The 19127-nt window shown below is 38.7% G+C and overlaps 1 protein-coding gene across 4 annotated transcripts in view; it reads right to left on the bottom strand.

Moving 5' to 3' along the window:
* Positions 1-214: 214 nt before the first annotated feature.
* RPRD1A (regulation of nuclear pre-mRNA domain containing 1A) overlaps positions 215-19127 on the bottom strand; it is a 39871-nt gene continuing 20958 nt past the window's right edge. Inside the window, exons 7-8 of one of the 4 annotated variants that reach the window (XM_036321921.1) lie at positions 3490-3684; positions 215-1054 (exon numbers count right to left, since the gene is read on the bottom strand). In XM_036321921.1, coding sequence (XP_036177814.1) covers positions 3535-3684 — 150 coding nt within the window. In that variant the 3' untranslated portion in view covers positions 215-1054; positions 3490-3534. Of the gene's footprint in view, positions 3685-17185; positions 17811-19127 lie in introns of those variants that run through there. The other 3 variants (XM_036321920.1, XM_036321923.1, XM_036321922.1) reach the window with 3 other exon arrangements.

Below are 19127 nucleotides of genomic sequence, written 5' to 3'. Positions count from 1 at the left end.
TCTTACCCCAGAAGCTCTGGTTTAATAAGCCCCCGGGTGATTCTGATGTTCTCTCAAGTTTGGGAACCACTGGCCAAGCAAAAGGAATCTCCTTCAGCAGTTTCTCCACCTCCGTCGCTGAATACTTCCAACACTTTCCTTCCCTCCCAGTCCATTAATCTCTCCCTCCCCACCCTATATCCGATCAATCAGATTCACAAAAATAAGCTACACATTTCAAAAAGAACATAAAACTTTATTAAGAACATTTTATATTGTCATCAGATAAAGCCAAACAAATAGGGGTAAAGAAACAGGGAAACTTCATCTTCCCATGTGCTATTGCCACGTCAGAACACTCATATGTGCGGCAACCCACTTGGGTCCCCTCCCAATAAACTTTGCATTTGCTTATAAAAACAAATAAAAAAAAGAACACTCGTGTGGATGGCTGGAATTACAGGTGGAAACAAATCCTCTGTATAAATTCAGTAGGTAACTCAATGCTCCCTTTCAACACAGAGAACTGGGTTTACACTTTTTAAAAAAGCTTTATATAGCGCAACTATGAAACAATATTTTACCTTTAGGAGCTATTTCTTAATAGAATACAAAGCAGTTTAGTAGCTTATGTTATTTCATATAATGTCAATTTTTAGAATGGAAATTTCAGAAAGGACATTCTAACTTTCCCAACTAATTTGTACTTGAGTTTCTTCATTCTAAAGATTTCTCAGAACCAGTTCAATCACTCAGATTGAGTGTTGCTCATCTACAGTGACAACTGACAACCTAGTTTTTGTTCTTTTAATTTTGCAAATCAAGATGGCTAGGTCATCCCAGCTTTTGTTGATTCTGAAGGAGTTCCTATAGAAAAGCCCTGATGGTTCAGAGTGCCTGTGAGAGAAGGTGCCAGAACAGCTGCATCTGGACTCTTCCCAGAGGGGAGGCTGGCTACTGAGCACAGCCGATCTGACTCCCGGCTGCCCACGTGGTTCTTTACTTACTGTAGTGATGGAAGGAGCAGAGGGAACGCCAGGGAATCTGCTCAGACTGCCACTCCAGACAGCTGTCACTGTTTGTGGAGAAAAGAGTGATGGTATCCATTCACACTACAGCACCCCTATGCAAGTGGGGCGTTACACTTTTCTTTTGAGGGGCCAGGCCAAACTGCACTCAAAGATACATGGTTTGCCTCACATGCACAGTGGAGAAAATGCTCATGATTTAGAATTTGGTATTATAATACCCACATCTAAGCCCATTTCTTGAGAAGTAATCTACCTTTTAGAAAAGAAGACTACTTACTACTAAGGCTTACCATGTTTTAACTATCATAAGGCTGAAAATGTAACTTCTAAACCACACCATATCATTTGTGTTCACAGTCAGTGAATTAACCAACAACCAAAGATTTGAGAAGGATTGGTCATAGGGTGGGATTGGGGGTCAGATTCAGGTTGAGTACTATCACTTATCACAAATTGCATCAAGCTCTTTAAAAAAATAATGCATTTTTATAATAAATATTTAAAGCAGACACTGGCATTAAAATCAGTATCTAAGTCAGAAGTCTGTCTTAAATGGTGAAAATATTCCAACAAATTTCTAATAGATTTCAAAGCTTCCCAGGCATACACAGTTTATAAATTAGTTTTAAGTGGAAAAAAAAATATTTTGAGTGAATAAATCACCACCTTAGCATATCATAAATAAGGTTAAGAGTTTGAAAATAAATTAAAATACAAGTTTTTGCTTTCACTTTAACAAAAAAACCTAACTTACATGATACACTTTTAAAACAGTTATAACTAGGTTTTTATAATTGTGCATTTGTTACACTCATCTACCAAGCTGAATCTTTTTCTTACATATCCTACAGAGGGACAGGGGGACACAAGACAGACACCTCAATGTATGAGTCTGACTACTGCACATCATTTGTCAACTACATTAATTATGTCAACATGAATTATATCCATGATTAAGTGGGTTAGGTTCCCAGTGAGTTTTCTGTGGTGGTGTTCACACGGAACCTAACTATAATTGTTTCTGTGAGAACATGTGCCCCAACTCCCACAAGGTAACTAAAAAGCTTTGGACTAGAAGCCAGATGAATGGGAACCACTTACATGTGTCTGCTCTGGAGAAAGGTTAAATTGTTAGAAGCACTGTTTCCAGAACTACTGGCTATTAAAAATAAAGATTTGCCTTCTTCACATATAAATTCTTTTTATACTCTCTCATACTGAGGAAGAAAGAGCGAAGCCATTCAGACTAGTGAGACAGAATTGGCTTGCAGATTTAAAGATGTTTTATTGACTATCTAATTTGAATCTGCTTACAACAAAAAGGAAAATGTCTAATATGTAAAGTAATGAATGAAAAAAATGTTTATCCTAAGTCATTATTGAGTACAAATCCACAGCTTAACAATGTGATTTAAGAAGAAAGCAGGAGAGCATGCAACTGCTCTAACACACAGGGTTAAGTTGAAAGGTAAAAGTACATTTGTTTTGGTAATTCTAAATATACAAATATAGTATTTACCAGATCTACCCTGTAGTGCAGCACTGCTTAATTTCCAAATATACAGTCATTCAAAAACCTTAAGGAAACATTAAAAATGTTCCAGGCTACTTTATTGAACATTAATGAATATTGTGTCCTTGAGATATTAGAGCTAAAAATACCATTGCTTTTAAAGTTAAAGGCTATAGGAATAATAAAAGTATCACTACTTTGTTTCTTTTAGTCTCTCAGATGGCTTTATGTTAAAGGGATCGATATGTTAAAAGAAGACTGATCTGGCTAAATGAAAGCTGTCCTCTTAGCAAAACGTCAACATTACAACATTTCCCAAGCATTTCATGTTACTCTGATCAACTATTTCTAAACAGTTTAACCAAGGGGCCCCTACTTAACACACCTCATGTTCTACACTGGCAGCTGGAATAGAACCCCTATGGTGCTCTGATTTGATCCTAAACATTACATCCATGGTTAGTGTTAAATTACTGACATCTAAGGAATAAGGAATCAAAGGCATTGAGAGGCACACAAATGATATTTTGGTCGGGAAGAAGGGTGAAGATTAAGTTGAAACATTTAGTCCCTTCTACAATCAAGTCCTAATTATACCATAATTAAGTCTCAACCAAGTCCTGATTAACTCTTACCCTTCAGGAATTACATACTATATAGTGATTAGATACTGAAGAAAACAAAGAAAAGCATTTGAAAATACATAAAGAAATAGAAACATGAAATTTCTCACAAGGCCCTGGATCAAAAAAATTTACAAAAGAGCTTTTGAAAATAACCACTATTTGTGAGCTTATTAATACACAGAGATCACTTTGTTTAAACTAAGTCATGTTAACTTACCAATAAAATAGTAAACAAACCAACATTTTAAACAATTTTATAAATTACTTGTCATTTTTTTGTTTGTTAGTGTCACTCTCTCAACAATATACAAAAATAACGCTACAGGACTATCCACCTAACCTGTCTCCATCTCCCACACAGTCCTGGGCCCTGGAAAGAGGCTGGTCAATCTTCACTGTAGATGTCCCCCGCAAAGGGCAGGTGCATGTGGCTGCCAGTGACATTGGGCAATCGAGATAAGTCCGGCAGGCTCTGGATCCGGGACCTGAGTTCTTTGCGCACCAGGGAAACTCTGGCTAACTTGCGCTTGTATTCCTGTAACATCAAATACTTTTCATTAGAATTCTGGCAGTTCAGAGAAGTGCTATACACTCAGTTAATGCTGAATAAAAAAACGATTATTACAATGTGAGACTTAGGATCTAAAGAGACTTTGGAAATAGACAACCAGGTAAACTCTGTTATTCTTATAAAAAACCACAATCTTTTAAAAATTTATTTTATTGATTTTAGAGAGAGAAAGGGGGAAAGAAGTGAGAGGGAGGGAGCGAGCGGGGCGGGGGGTGGGGGATGACATCGTTGTGAGAGAGAAACATCAATCGGCTGACTTTGAAATGCGCCCTTACTAGGAATTGAGTATGTGCCCCGATTGCACATCAGAATCACCTAGGGAACTCAGATTTTTCAAGAGAACTCCAGCCCCACTCCATGTCAATTAAGTGAGAATCTCTGGAAGTGGGTCCACAACTTGTGAACTTTGTAAAAGCTCCTAAAAATGATGCTGAAACACAGAATTGTGAGCCACTTCCCTGCAGTTTTTCTGCCTAAAATTTAATAAACTAGTAAGATTTCTTTGTACGATTAACCCTTCTCTTTCAAAGAATAACTACAACTGGGGAAAGGGGTTGGTCAGAATTACCATAACCCAACTGCTCTAACAGAATGAGGGAAAGGGGGGTTCTGACACATTGGGAGCTGGGCACACTGGCAGACAAAGCAGGCAAGGTTGAAGGCTGGATGAGTCAAGGATAGCTTTGGGCACATGGGAGAGGAGTAAATCCTTGCCATGTCTTACATGTCCCTGCATTTCTAATCTATCATGAAGAGCAACGAAGAATAAATAAGAGAGAGCTTAATAGGGAGCCATAATCTCAAGACACGGTTTTCCTCTTCCCTTTCCCCCTTCACCAGCGACACACACAAACACCAGGTAGATTCCAGGAGAGCAGCACAGTGACATGCAAAAGATGGGCACCAGGGCATTTCACATCAGAGCTGCATTCGTCTCAGCTGGGTCTCATCACACATCTCCATACTCAGCACATGCCTATTCCTTAAGACATGCGAGTATGAGGGTATACACACGTCTCCATCTGTCTCTTTGTTCTTAGCTGAATCATTTTTTAATAAGACCTAAAACGCTCTGGGGTCAGCACAAAATACTTAGATGCTATTTAAATGTGCTAAAAGCAACTACTCTCTGCCTCTTGAGGCCGAATGTTTTGAGAAGTGTCATATATGGCTTCAGTGGTCACTACTGCCCATCCTAATCTCTAGAATCCAGATAAAATGTTCTTCAATGATTGATTTCTCTTAATCCTTTCATTCAAATGATATGTGGCACCCTGGCCAGTGTGTGCAGTAGTTAGAGCGTCGGCCTGAGCACTAAAGGGTCATGGTTTGATTCCTGGTTAAGGGCATGTACCAGGTTGCAGGTTCGATGCCCAGCCCTGGGCAGGGTGAGTGCGGGAGGCAACGAATCGATGTGTCTCTTTCACATCGATGTTTCTGTTTCTCTCTCTCCCCCTCCCTCCTTTCCTTTCTAAAACTCAATGGAAAAAAATATCCTCTGGTGAGAATTAACAATAACAAAAAAAGATGGCAATTAAAAGCCCTCAGCCAACTGGTATACATTGCACACACAAAAAAACCTGGTAAACATAATAAAAGCTGCAATCTACTAAACATCTATTATGTGCTAGGCATTAAAATAACCTCATTTGCCAAAACCGGTTTGGCTCAGTGGATGGAGCATCGGCCTGCGGACTGAGGGGTCCCAGGTTCGAGTCCAGTCAAGGGCATGTACCTGGGTTGCGGGCACATCCCCAGTGGGAGATGTGCAGGAGGCGGCTAATCGATGTTTCTCTCCCATCGATGTTTCTAACTCTCTATCTCTCTCCCTTCCTCTCTGTAAAAAATCAATAAAATATATTTAAAAATAAAATAACCTCATTTAACCCTCTCTATGAGATCATCCTTCATAAACCTGTGCAATCATGCTTTCCCAAATAGAAACAAAAGTCATCTTAAAGACAGGAGATTTTCAGTAGCAGTGGCAAACTGTCTCATGTTAGCTGAAGATCAAAGTAGATGAAACCTGATAACTACCTGATTGTACAATCCAGGGCACTGTCCTAAAAATTTTTAAATGCATCGCTGGTAGAGATGTAAAAAGGTCCAACCAAGATGGGGAACAGTTAGTTCCTCAAAGTCATCCAGAGTTATTACATAACCTAGCAATTCTACTTTTAAAAAATAAGAAAAATGAAATTTTATGTCCACACAAAAATTCATATGTGCATGTTCATTGCAATATAACTGATTAAGTGCCAAAAAGTAGGGGAAAATCCAACTATCCATCAATTAATAGAAAATACGGTATATCTCCTATAGTATATTATTATTCAGCAATGGAATACTGATATATGCTACAACATGGAAGGCCCTTGAAAACATTATATAAAAGCATAAGCGACTGTCCAACCGGTAGCTATGACACACAATCATCACAAGGGGCAGACGCTCTGACCAGTAGCTATGATGTGCTCTGACCACCAGGGGGCAGTCGCTCAACGCAGGAGCTGCCGAGCTGCAGTGACTTGGCAGCTGCGGTTCTTGGGTGACGCACTTGGAACCAGAGAGGAGGGAGCCCAATTCCTAAGAACCACCCTCTCACAATCTGTGACCCTTGAGGGATGTTGGAGAGCCGGTTTCAGCCCAATCCCCACAGGCCAGGCCAAGAGACCCCAGAGGTGCATGAATCCGTGCACCGGGTCTATAGTGCTAAATGAAAGAAGCCAAATAGGCCATATATACTGTGTGGTCCCATGTATATCAAATGTCCAGAATAGAAAAATTTAGACACAGAAACGAGAGCTGTCGTTGCTTAGGGATTGAGGTGGGCTTGTGTAGAAATAGGTAAATGGTTTCCTTTAGGGTAGACAAAAATGTTCTAAAATTATAGATTGTAGTGATCCTGTGAATGTACTAAAAAACTGTACTTTAAATGGGTAAGTTACATGGTATATGAATTATATCTCAATAAAACTGTTAAAGTGGGGGAGGCTTTGTTAGTCTGAGAACATAAGTACCACTGATAGTACTGTTTTTAATGGGAAAATGGATTCCAAGTTCTGCTACTTTACTAAGAAATTCACTTTTAATAAAACTCACATGGACAAAGGAAAAAGAGAGCTGGTCTTTCCAGATGCAGTAGATACCAAGCTCAAACAATAGAAATACTTTCCACCCAACTCTAAACTAACTTCCTGGGAAGACCAATTTGATATCTGTTAATGCAAGTATTATAGTGAATAACATATGTGATGGGCAAGAAGGTCAAAAGCAATTCTATAAGAAATAAGCATACTGTTTATAACTCTTTACAACCAACATTTTGGGTGTCAGTTTGAGTCTTCTACTGAGATTTTAGCCATTACTGCATATTATGTAAAATTCTCAAACATAGCATTGTCATTTGATCTGAACCCAAAGGTCTCAACTGACCACACTTCAGTCAGCAAACATTTGAACATCTATCAGAGTATGTGCCCATCACTATGCTGGAGACACAAAGATGAATCATAATCCTCACATAGAAGAGCACAGTTTAATGGGCAAGCAAACAAGTTAGGAAAGTATGATGTGTTCCATCAGAGGCAAAAACTGATTTCTATGATATACAAAGTGGAAGATTTCCCTCCACTGAGTTTAGGGAAGGGGTTCAGAGGTGAGGAGAGGTAAGAACACTCAGGTCAATGGAATAGCACAATAAAAGGGCAGAGAGAATAAAGGGCATAATATGTGCATGGCAATTTACTATTACTATAGTGCATGGTGCCATGTCAATTTCCTTACCAAACACGGTCATATTTAAGTTGTGAAAATTAGTCTTGATACAGAAGAGAATATATGAGGAAGAAACCCAGCCAGTTTACTTCATTGTCTACGGAAGAACAGATTTAGGGCCTGAACCAAGCCAAGAGTAACAGAGCTTCACAAACTATACTGTGTGTACAATAACTTCATTCAAAAGACAAACTGTATAGTGAGAGAGCTCAGCAGGGACGTGGTTGTGGTTACAATGTGAAGAATGATAAGGGTTCAGGCTCCATGAGTGGTTGGATGCAGGTGCTATTATGTCAGAGAGCGAAGACAGGCAGACACGCCTTTGCAAACAGTTCAGATTCCAGCATGGAAAGTGAGTTATCCTTGGGACTTTTGGCAGCATTTGGAAATGCGGTTCTAGCATTCTGGGATAGAAATGAAGATTTTGGCTTTATCATGAGCACATAGTCGATTTAAAACCTTGAGATGGCCCAGCCAGTGTGCCTCAGTGGTTGAGCTTCGACCTATGAACCAGGAGGTCATGATTCAATTCCTAGTCAGGGCACATGCACAGGTTACTGACTCAATCACCAGTGTGAAATGTGCAAGAGGCAGCCAATCAATGACTCTCTCACCATTGGTATTTTCCTCTCTCCCCCCCTTCCTCTGTAAAACGATGTTTTTGAAAAAGAAATAAAAGTATAATTTTAAAAAAATAAAACCTTGGAATGTGTGAGCCAATTAGAGTTATATGAGTGCATACATGGCAGTGTTTTTCAATCATTTTCAACCATTTTGCCTCACCCTTACCTACTCTTATCTTCTGTATATCCATCATCAACCACGATTTTGTCAAATTTTGTATTCTGTAGTTTTTCAGGAAAAGTGCATTTACATTGAACGTGGTTTTCTGAATTATTGTTTCACACCACATCCCATGATTCCAATGTGCACCTAGTGGAAGAGAATTAGGCTAACAGCAGAATGCAGAAATGTCCCCAGTGTCAGGAAGAAATGAAAAAAAGCAGAAAAACGTGAATTAGAAAAAAGTAGTGAGCATCTACCAGTGTTTGGAAAATTTTGAACTTTTTTCCTTAGGAAACACTACCCTTCCCAACAGATGCTTTGGGTGCTGTGACTATAAGAACTCAGCTATTATCCTTAACCAACTCAGAATATCTGCTCTCCAAATTCTTATGAGAATTAAAAAATGGATTGCAATTTGATATCTGAAAAAGGTTCACTTAAAGCATTACATATCTGAAAAGTTTAGTGGATTCCCACACCTTACGTGTGAGCTGCACACGGCAACTTATTCCCAGGTACGAAAATGGGAAAAAGGACTAACTTTAGAGTGGAGAAGTTGACAAACACTACCCCAGCCAATCAACGGCACATCAACACTGGTAAGTCATGTTGACAGAATGTACTCTTGATAAAATGTGATGAAAATGGCACTTTCTCTCTGTGGTCTTCTTCCCAAAACACCTAACTCTAGTCCATGAGAAAAATATCAGACAAATCTCAATTGAGGGACATACTGCAAAATCCTTAAGATTCTCCAAAACTACCAAGGACATCAAGCACAGGGAAAGTCTAATGAAGTGCCACAGCCAAGAAGAGTCTAAGGAGACATGATAAATAAATGTGATGTGATATCCTAGGTGGGATCTGGGAACAATCACATTCATGTTCCTATTTTTGCTGGTATTTAAATGAACTAGACTTACTCATGCTATATTTACGTTACTTTCGTTTTCTGTGTGACTGCTTAGCCTCATTGCCTTAGCATACATCATCCAGTAATTAAAGAATCACATGATTCAGGGTCATAAAGGTCAGCTAATCTGGTGTTTCCCAAATTGGGTGTCTCATGGAACATATTCCACAAGGTTTTAATAGGCCATATATTAGAGGTTCTGGGAGCAAAAATAAGTGTCTTTGCTACATTCCTGCTGCAATCCTCAATATGCTCATGTACAGAGGAAAGCTCCAAGAATGGAATCTGGTTTGTAATATTCCTCAAAATCACTGAAATACATACTACCATCTCCCAGAACTGACCATTTATATATAAAGGCAAACATTAGACCCAATATTTTCTTTGAACCTCTTCTTGACCACTTCCAATAGCAGCAAACTCACTTTATCCTTCACTTGTTTGATTATAGAACTCTAGGTTTGTTTTCTTTCAACACTTTTCACCCCCTCTCTTCTTGCTTGCATGGTTCTGCTGAGTCCACTGTAATTCTTATCCTATAGGTAAGATGTCTCTTCCTTCTGGCTTCTTTCAAGGTTTTCCCTGTCTTTGGTTTACTGCAGTTGAATATAATATGCCCAAGAGTGTCCTGCCTGGCATATGTTCAGTTTCCTGATGAGTGGTTTGATGTCTCATTAATTTTGGAAATACCTGGCATTACTTCAAATGTTTCTTCTGCTTCATTTGTTCTCCTGCTATTCCAAGTACATGTGTGTTACACCTTTCCAAATTGTCCCACAATTCTTGAATATTCTGGGCTTTTTGGTTGTTCGTTTTTGCATTTCAGATTGGGAAGTTTCTATTGATCTACCATCAAGCTCACTGAGTTTTTCCTTACCAGTGTCCAGTATATTGAAGTAAACATCAAAGGCACTCTTCATCTGTGTTTTTTGTTTCAGTTTCTAGATTTTCCTTAACCATTTTCATCTCTCTACTTAAATGTACAGTTTTTCTACAGTACCTACTTTTCAAAGACTTAACATATTAATAATCAGTTATTTTAGATTCCTGGTCTGGTAATCCCAAAATTTGTATTATACATGAGTCTGTTTCTCACTTTAAAAAAAAAAATCTCTGCAGACTGTTGCTTGCCTTTTGGCATGTGCTGTAATTTTTTTAAAAGCTGAGGTTATTGGGTAAGAGGAACTGAGGTAAATCAGCCTTGATGGTGAGTTTTATGTTAATCTGTGAGGACTGTGTTAATCTGTTGGACTGTGTTTAGAATATGCTGTAGATGTAGACGGCAGAGGCTGAAACTACTTTATTAAATAGTCCTTTCGCATTAGGCAGTTCTAAATGGCAGGATGATCTTTGTCACATATAATACATCCACGGTTCTTTTTGCCCTAACATAACTCATGCCTATCCAGAAGTCTGAGCTCTGATACTCCCGAGGTATTATTTCCATTTCCTTTGCCATCTTGGTCCTTGCCTCTGGATACACTATGGTAAGTTAATTCCTTTTATTAATGTGAAATCCAGAACTGAAGAGAAATCCAGCTGTGGTTGAGCCAGCATTCCATGAACATCTAGTGTAGCTTAACATTACGCCAGCTATGTCACTATGCTCATAGCTACCGGACCAATGCTTCCTCCCATGAAGTGATGCCAAGTCTAGTTCTGACCACACTGATGCACTTAGCGTAGGGGAATCTAAATGCAATAAGCGGAAGTTTTTAAGCAGAGAAAGAAGACAATGAAAGTAATACAAGACCCACATCAATCCCATCCTTTGTGCAATGGTTAGGTACCAACAGGTCATTAAACTGTGAGCCATGGGTATCAGAGGCAGTCCTAATTCAACTGAGGTTGTAAACAAATTGTGCATATGTGCATTTTTCAAAGCTGTTGGCAACTCAAAGGTTAAGAATGCCTGTTCTTCTCATATTCAATAATCTTTCTCATGTTTCATGCACACATACACACACATTTCAAATCAAACTACGTTTAGTTACACATATCCCTAAGTCAAGAGGTAACTAAAATTTCATTAGCACCCGGCCGGCGTGGCTCAGTGGTTGACCTATGAACCAGGAGATCACGGTTGGATCCCCAGTTGGAGAACATACCTGGGTTGTAGGCTTGATCCCCAGTGCGGGGCATGCAGGAGGCAGCCAATCAATTATTCTCTCTCATCACTGATGTTTCTTATTTTTCCCTCTCTCTTCCTCTCTGAAATCAGTAAAAATTTATTTTTTTAAAAATCTTATTAACAATTAGAATATAAAACACATTACTGTAGTATGTGTCCAGCATTTAATAAATTATCAAAATTTATCAAGTTTGCTGAAGCTGGCTACTTAATATCTGTGCATTCTTTTATATGTAAACTAGAGGCCTGGTACACAAAAATTCATGCACTTGGTAGGGGGGAGTGAGAGCCCTCAGCCCGGCCTGTGCCCTCTCACAGTCCGGGACCCCTCAGGGGGATCGGGCCTAAGCTGGCAGTCAGACATCCCTCTGGCAGCCCGGATCCCTTGGAGGATGTCTGAATAACGGCTTAGGGGAGCAGGCCTAAGCCGTTAGTCGGACATCCTTAGTGCTGTGCAGAGGCTGGAGAGGCTCCCGCCACTGCTGCTGCACTGACCAGCAATGAGCCAGCTGGCTTCTGGCAGAGAGGTGCTCCCCCTGTGGAAGTGCACCAGGGGGCAGCTCCTGCGTTGAGCGTCTGCCACCTGGTGGTCAGTGCACATCATAGCGACCAGTCGTTCCATTGTTAGGGTCATTTTGCCTATTACCCTTTTATTATATAGGATTATCTCAATTTAAAAATGTATTAAGTTTAATAACCCTTAAAAACTCCCAAGAATTTCCTTTATATTAGTATGACTGGCTCTTGGAAAGATTCAAAGAATAAAATAAAAATAGGCTTTGCTGTTAAGCAGTGACTTTCTCCAAAATCTAATCTAAACATAACCAGATCTGAGAAATGCTTTACAAACAATCTTGCTTTAGGAAGTTAAGTCTGACAGAATTCTGAGATAGATCATGTTAGTCTAAATGACACAGGGCTCTCCTTACAATGGATTGACCTAAGTACATAAGAGGTTCACATTTTGCTTGAGCAAATCTGATGTGCATAGATATAAAAAAGACGATTTATAGTTCTGACACAAATCTTATACTTCAAAGTGTTGAGCTGAGCCCAGCCGGTGTTGCTCAGTGGTTGAGCATCAACCTGTGAGCCAAAAGGCTGTCTGATTCTAGTTCAGGGCACATGCCTGGGTTGCAGGCTTGATCCCTGGTAGAGGGTGTGGAGGAGGCAGCCCATCAATGATTCTCTCATTGATGTTTCTTTTTTTAAAATATATTTTATTGATTTTTTACAGAGAGGAAGGGAGAGGGATAGAGAGTTAGAAATATCGATGAGAGAGAAACATTGATCAGCTGCCTCCTGCACACTCCCTACTGGGTATGTGCCTGCAACCAAGGTACATGCCCCTGACCGGAATCAAACCTGGGACCCCTGAGTCTGCAGGCCGACGCTCTATCCATTGAGCCAAACCGGTTAGGGCTCTCATTGATGTTTCTATCTCCCTCACCCTCTCCCTTCCTCTGAAATCTAACTCTGTTTAAAAGTGATGAGCAGATAAATTAATTACATGGTATAGTTACCAATATTACCACTCCCCCAATAAATTATAATGGCATACTGAAGGAATTGGACTTAGATGCAATACTTTTATTAAACAAATAATCGTCCAATATTCTTGAAAGTAAACATTTCCCCACTAATTTGTCACATAGACTTAGTTCTGTCAATAGGTCCAATAAGTATAACTTATTTATCCCAATGTGGAGAAATAGACCTTATTATCTTTTTTTAAACTTGTATTCTGTTTGAAATTAAGGAAACAAGATACAATAAATTCTGGCTAGCTACAATGTTAAAGCCTCAAAAAAAAAAAAATAAATAAAGGATGAAATATATATAACTATTTAAAATAAAAAACAAGAGTGGAACAAAATACATCAAAATATTAATGATTGCTTTCAGTAGTTAATGTAAACTTGTGTTTCCTTTGTTTTGCTTTTTCAGGTATTTCCCAAGTTTTCTACAATAATCATGTATTATTTTATGTTGATAAAGAGTTTGGGGAGAGCCCAGCTGGCAAGGCTCATTGGTTGAGCATCGACCTATGAATCAGGAGGTCACAGTTTGATTCCCCGTCAGGGCATATGGCCAGGTTGCAGGCTCAATCCCCAGTGTGGGGCATGCAGAAGGCAGCCGATCAATGATACTCTCTCATCATTGATGTTTCTCTCTCTCCCTCTCTCCTTGCCTCTCTGAAATCAAATTATATGCATGCATGCTACATGCAGCCCTAGCTGGTTTGGCTCAGTGGATAGTCAGCCCACAGACTGAAGGATCAAGGGCTCGATTCCGGTCAAGGTCACATGCCTCAGATGCAGCCTCCATCCCGGGCCCTGGTCGTATGGGAACCAGCCAAATGACGTGTCTCTCTGTCCTTCCCCTCTCTCTAAAAAATTAGTGGAAAAATATCCTCAGGTGAGGATTAAAAAAAAAAAAAAAGCTACATTCAGAGAACACCTTCAGCAATAGATTTTTAAATGTGCATTTAAAATTTGCATATATGTGCTATATATAGTAATTATTTTTATTTCCTATATTAAAAGAGTCTGACATCAGAAATTTCTAATCATCAAATGTCTCAGGTAAAACAAATTTATCTTAAGCATTTAAAAAAATGAAAATTGAATGTTTTGGAAAACAAAAAGTTTTATAAAAGCAAGCACTCTTGAAAACCCTGGAAAATACTGTCTAGCACAGTGGTTCCCCACCTTTTTTTGGCCAGGCCCCATCTAAGCATCTCTAAAATCCTGATGCTCCCTCCATGACATATAATTCTTATTATTCAAAAAATGAACTCTTATTCACGTGGAAGAGCCTAAAAGGCCATTAACTTGGTCTAAACATTCTCCCAAAGAACAAGGCATCCATGGGAAAAAAAAAATAAAAGAACGAAAGAACAGTTGAAGTTCTGAGGAAGAAATCACTAAGAAATTGTTAAAAAACTAATATGAAGTGATATAAAAAAAATAGCAAATAAAGATAGAGGGGCAGACAACAAAAGTAAACAGTATTTCCAAAAACAGGGAAAAGGCCAAGTAAGTTAAGTCTACTTAGCTGTCAAATGTAACTGAAAAATGATTTCATAAAAAATGTCTATTCAGTAAATAATGTCTTTTAAAATATTTAGCATGTAGGCAAATATACATACAACATAAATGGAAAGAAAAATGTATACACATCCTGATTAAAATTATAACACAAATGCCAAAAAGTAATACAAACAAAAATCTACTGTATAATTAAAGGTAAGACAAATGTACCAACAGAAGAGGGACTACATTCCCATGTATATATTTAGGAAGTAAGTATAAGAGAAATGGCATTTCACAACATAGTAAAAGACAGGCTGAGACATTAACTAATCATTAACCAATAAATGATGAGGAAACAATAAACAAAAAGTAATTTTTAAGATTTCAAATATACAAAAATTTAAAAGATCACTGAAATTCAGAGAGGGCATGGTTGTATTGGGAAAGATGCACTCATACTGCAAGGAACTTAAAAAAGCATAACTTCTGGAGGGGTTGAGCACACTATCAACACCTAAAGATATACATGCCCTTTGACCTAGCTATTCTATTCTACTTATGAGAAACAAATCCTGCAAATATTCTTGAACAACTATACAAACTGCCAGCAGCACCCGGATGTTCTCTATGTACTACATATAATGCACAGACTAATAAAAGCAACTCAATGGATATAATCCAACACCATGAGAAACTAAACAAACATCACACAATAAATACTATGCCTCATTTTTTAAATGACTTGAATCTGAATATACTGAGGCAAAACTGCAAAAGATAAACACTGGCCTGACAGCTTTCCTATCCTTACTTCCAGAACTCGGAACTATGACTGATTTTTCCTTGTAGGAGCCATCAAATTGTGATTTCCAATTTTTTGCAGAAGCTTAGCAGTTTAAACTAATCTGTGGTCGCCAACCTTTCAGACCTCACGGACCACCAGTGGTCCTCGGACCATCGGTTGGTGACTGCCGCTCCAAAGGTTTCCTTAACAATGTACGATGAGGTACATAGGAATTTTATAAAACCAGTTTCAACTACAGTAGGTCCTTGGGTTACACTGGAGATCCATTCCTACGGCACAACGTAACGTGATTTTCACCGTAAGTCGGAACCCAGCTACATAAGCACCTACATCACTCACATGGAGCACATACACAGCAGTAATGAAGTGAAAAAAACTTAAAAGAAAGGTAACAATTCCTGACCTTTACTTGTGCTAAATAAATAATAAAAAACATAAAGCACATATGTACATACATCGAAATAATGGAACTTTTTTAATAGAAGCCCGGTGCATGAAATTCATGCGGGGGGGGGGGGGCAGGGGGGGAAGAGTTCCTCAGCCCAGCCTGCACCCTTTCCAATCTAGGACCCCTCAAGGATGTCCAACTGCCGGTTTAGGCCCAAATTGGCAGTTGGACATCCCTCTCACAATCCAGGACCGCTGGCTCCTAACTGCTCACCTGCCTGACTGCCTGATCAACCCTAACCACCTCTGCCTGCCAACCTGATTGCCCCTAACTATCACCACTGACGGCCTGGTTGCCCCCAACTACCCCCCCCCCGGCCTGGTCACCCTTAACTGCCCTCCTCCCCCACCGCCAGCCTGGTTGCCCCCAACTGCCCCCTCTGCCGGCCTGGTTGCCCCACACAGCCTGCTGTTCAGTCGTTTGGCCATCCCTCACTAACCCCGCTGCTGGCCTTGTTGCCCCAGGCAGTCTGCTGTTCAGTCATTACTGCTACTGTGATGGCATCCTAGACAATTTGCATATTCCTCTATTAGTATAGATAGGAGATGGTGACGTATCCATGAAACTACGTCCAACATAACCCAAGGATTGTCTGTATATCATGAAAAAATACTTAAAATTGAGCAAAAAAATTTCTCATTTAATATGGAAGGATTTCTGATCTCCATATTGCCTCCTCTCCAGAAATATAAAAGTCAAAGTATCATTATAAGGTCCTTATCCATAAATGCCTCCTAAAATAACAAGCTAAGTGACTAACAGTTCATGCAATAAATTCAACTTCTAAATGGTGAAATGATTCCCATAGCAATCTATGCAATATTTTATAAATATAAATATTGGATGTATCAAGTGTATTTTAAGTTATCTACTTAATTGGCTAAGGTTAGCCATAAGTTGAAAAAATAATTCATCATTTCCAAAATTAAAAAACTTCGTGTTTTCATTCATAGCAAACCTATAATAAAAGCGTAATATGCTAATTAGACCGGATGTCCTTCCTGACGAAGCTTGGGCTGCGAGGGAAGCCCAGGTCCCAGGTGCAGTGCCAGAGGAAAGCCCGGGTCCCGGGTATCAGAGGGAAGGCAGTGCGGGCAGCTGGGGGAAGGAAGGCCTACTCTTGGATGAATTTCGTGCATCAGGCCTCTACTGCGTTAATAATGACCTCCTTAAGAAATATGATATAGCCAATTCCTGAACTTTTACATTTACGTTTCATTAAAATAAAAAAGAGCATTTAATGACACATCAATGCCTGGTTAATCACAGCTGATGTTCAAAAATGGATGAGAAATGAAAACTATTTGATGATATCACATGTGATTTGGTAATTATAAATCTTGACCTCTTAGTCTCAACTTTAAAGTGATGCCACCTGCTTAGCACAAAAAATGTCCAAATATCTCAATATTTTTCTATCTTATGACAAAGGAAATGACAATTTACAAAAAGTTCTGAGGAATAACCTCCTAGTTTATTAGAAACCTAAATATTTCTTTACATGTAAAAAATGTTTAAAATCATTTAGGTCATTTCTTTATAATAGAAAATTGTCATGATGAAAAAAACACCCAAAAAAAAGCTCCTAGAAGACTTTATTTTAAGAGAGTGATTACCTCTGAGGAAGGAGGAAGCAGGAACAGTTGCAGAGATGGGACTTAGGTTTTGTTTTAATCTTTAATTTCTTTAAGTAAAAATTAAAAACAAATATGTCTTTTTGGAAACTGATTCCCTGGTTCTAAATAATTCACTACCTCTTTGTGACCTGGGCAAGTCATTTAATGTCCTTCTGCCTAAGTTTTCTTACCTGTAAAATGGGGATAATAATACTTCCTGATATATAGGATTAAATGAGTTGACATATGTGAAGTGCTTAGAATAGCACCTGATATACATGGTAAATATTGTTATTAGCATCAGCCTCATCACATACTAAGAATATGGGGTGGGGGTAGGGGAGTAGAATCTGTTCTATTTTCTACATTTACATCTAAAACATAAATTCTATTTTTTCTAACCAGTGATAAATAACCAACTTAAGTGAGAAAGCAATATAAAGTAGAATAACAAAGTTTCAGTCTTCTCAATTTTTAAAAACATGAGACAATACAGGCTTTGGAGTTTGATATTTATTTTTAGCAGGAAGAATATGCTAATGATGATGACACCGTTAGAAGATACGCCATGTCCAATACCTGCAACAAAAGCTCAACAGAAGTTAAAGAAACCATACCAAAAGACTAAAGACAAAAATGTATGACATTACTTACCCTTAATTCTGCTAACAATAAAACAAGTAACAATATGTTTAAGATTGAAGTTCCATTGCAAGATCAAAAACTAGTAAGTTAACTATCAAAAGTATCTTTTAAACCAATTCTTTTACTTTCTATGGAGAACTGGACAACTTCTCTAAAGGTAGAGAAAGCACGGTGTCAACAACTATGTTCTGAGAGTATATACAAGGTGGGGCAAAAGTAGGTTTATAGTTGTTCATATGGAAAATAACACAAGAATAAATAAAAATACAAGAATAAACCCTGGGTAGACAACAGCATGGCAATTACCAGAGGGAAAGAGGTGTGGGGGGTGGGGGTGGGGGGGGGAAAGAGGGGAATACATGGTGATGGAGGGAGACTTGACTTGGGGTTGGTGAACACAATACAATATACAGATGATGTGTTATAGAACTGCACACTTGAAACCTATATAATCTTATTACATGTTACCACAATAAATTCAATTAAAAAAGAAAAGAATAAACTGTGTTTCTTATACTCACAACTATAAACCTACTTTTGCCCACCCTGTATGTGAGCAGAGGAGAAACAAACTGAAAAGGGGTAATGCTAAATTAAGAGCTAAGACATACGGTAAGAGCTCTACTGCTGATATTTCATCAAGTAGATGCTCTCACAGGTAGAATGGCAACCATCTATGGCACAAATAGAGTTTGCTGAAACAAGAACTTAACACTATAGAAATGCTTGAATTATATGGTCTTGACCCTGAGAGGAGGGGAGGACGACTAAACACTAATGAAGAAAAGCAACTTAATAGAAGTGACATCATAACTTACTACAAATATGCAGAGAGCAATCTCTAAATAGAGGGACCCAGATAAATTAGAAAGTCTCTTATGTATTATTAGAATAAGAAATTACTAGAGCAGTATGCAACTTAAACAAGCACTAGTCAAATGAAAGAATCTTTTTAATAAAACCAAATCTGGCTCAACCACTTGACCATTGCTACTCTGATCAAAGGAAATATGAGAGCTTCTTTCTTTTTTTTTTAAACTGCTGCACCTCCAGATTTCTCATCAACAGTGTCAATTCTCACTCAATTTAAAGGGTATGTATGAGCTAGGAGTGGGGTGGGAATATGTTATGCATCAGGATCAGGGATAAAACAAAGGCATAACTTAAAGATTACCTTCCTGAGCAAAACTGACGAATTGTTTGGGAACAGAAAATGGGAACTAGCACATCCACAAAAAATTCTATGCCCCA

This window comes from Myotis myotis, unplaced genomic scaffold (assembly GCF_014108235.1).
Source record: "Myotis myotis isolate mMyoMyo1 unplaced genomic scaffold, mMyoMyo1.p scaffold_m19_p_9, whole genome shotgun sequence".
Classification (NCBI taxonomy): Eukaryota; Metazoa; Chordata; class Mammalia; order Chiroptera; family Vespertilionidae; genus Myotis; species Myotis myotis.
Note: the sequence above shows the minus strand (reverse complement) of the source record. Positions and strands in the feature narration are given on the sequence as shown.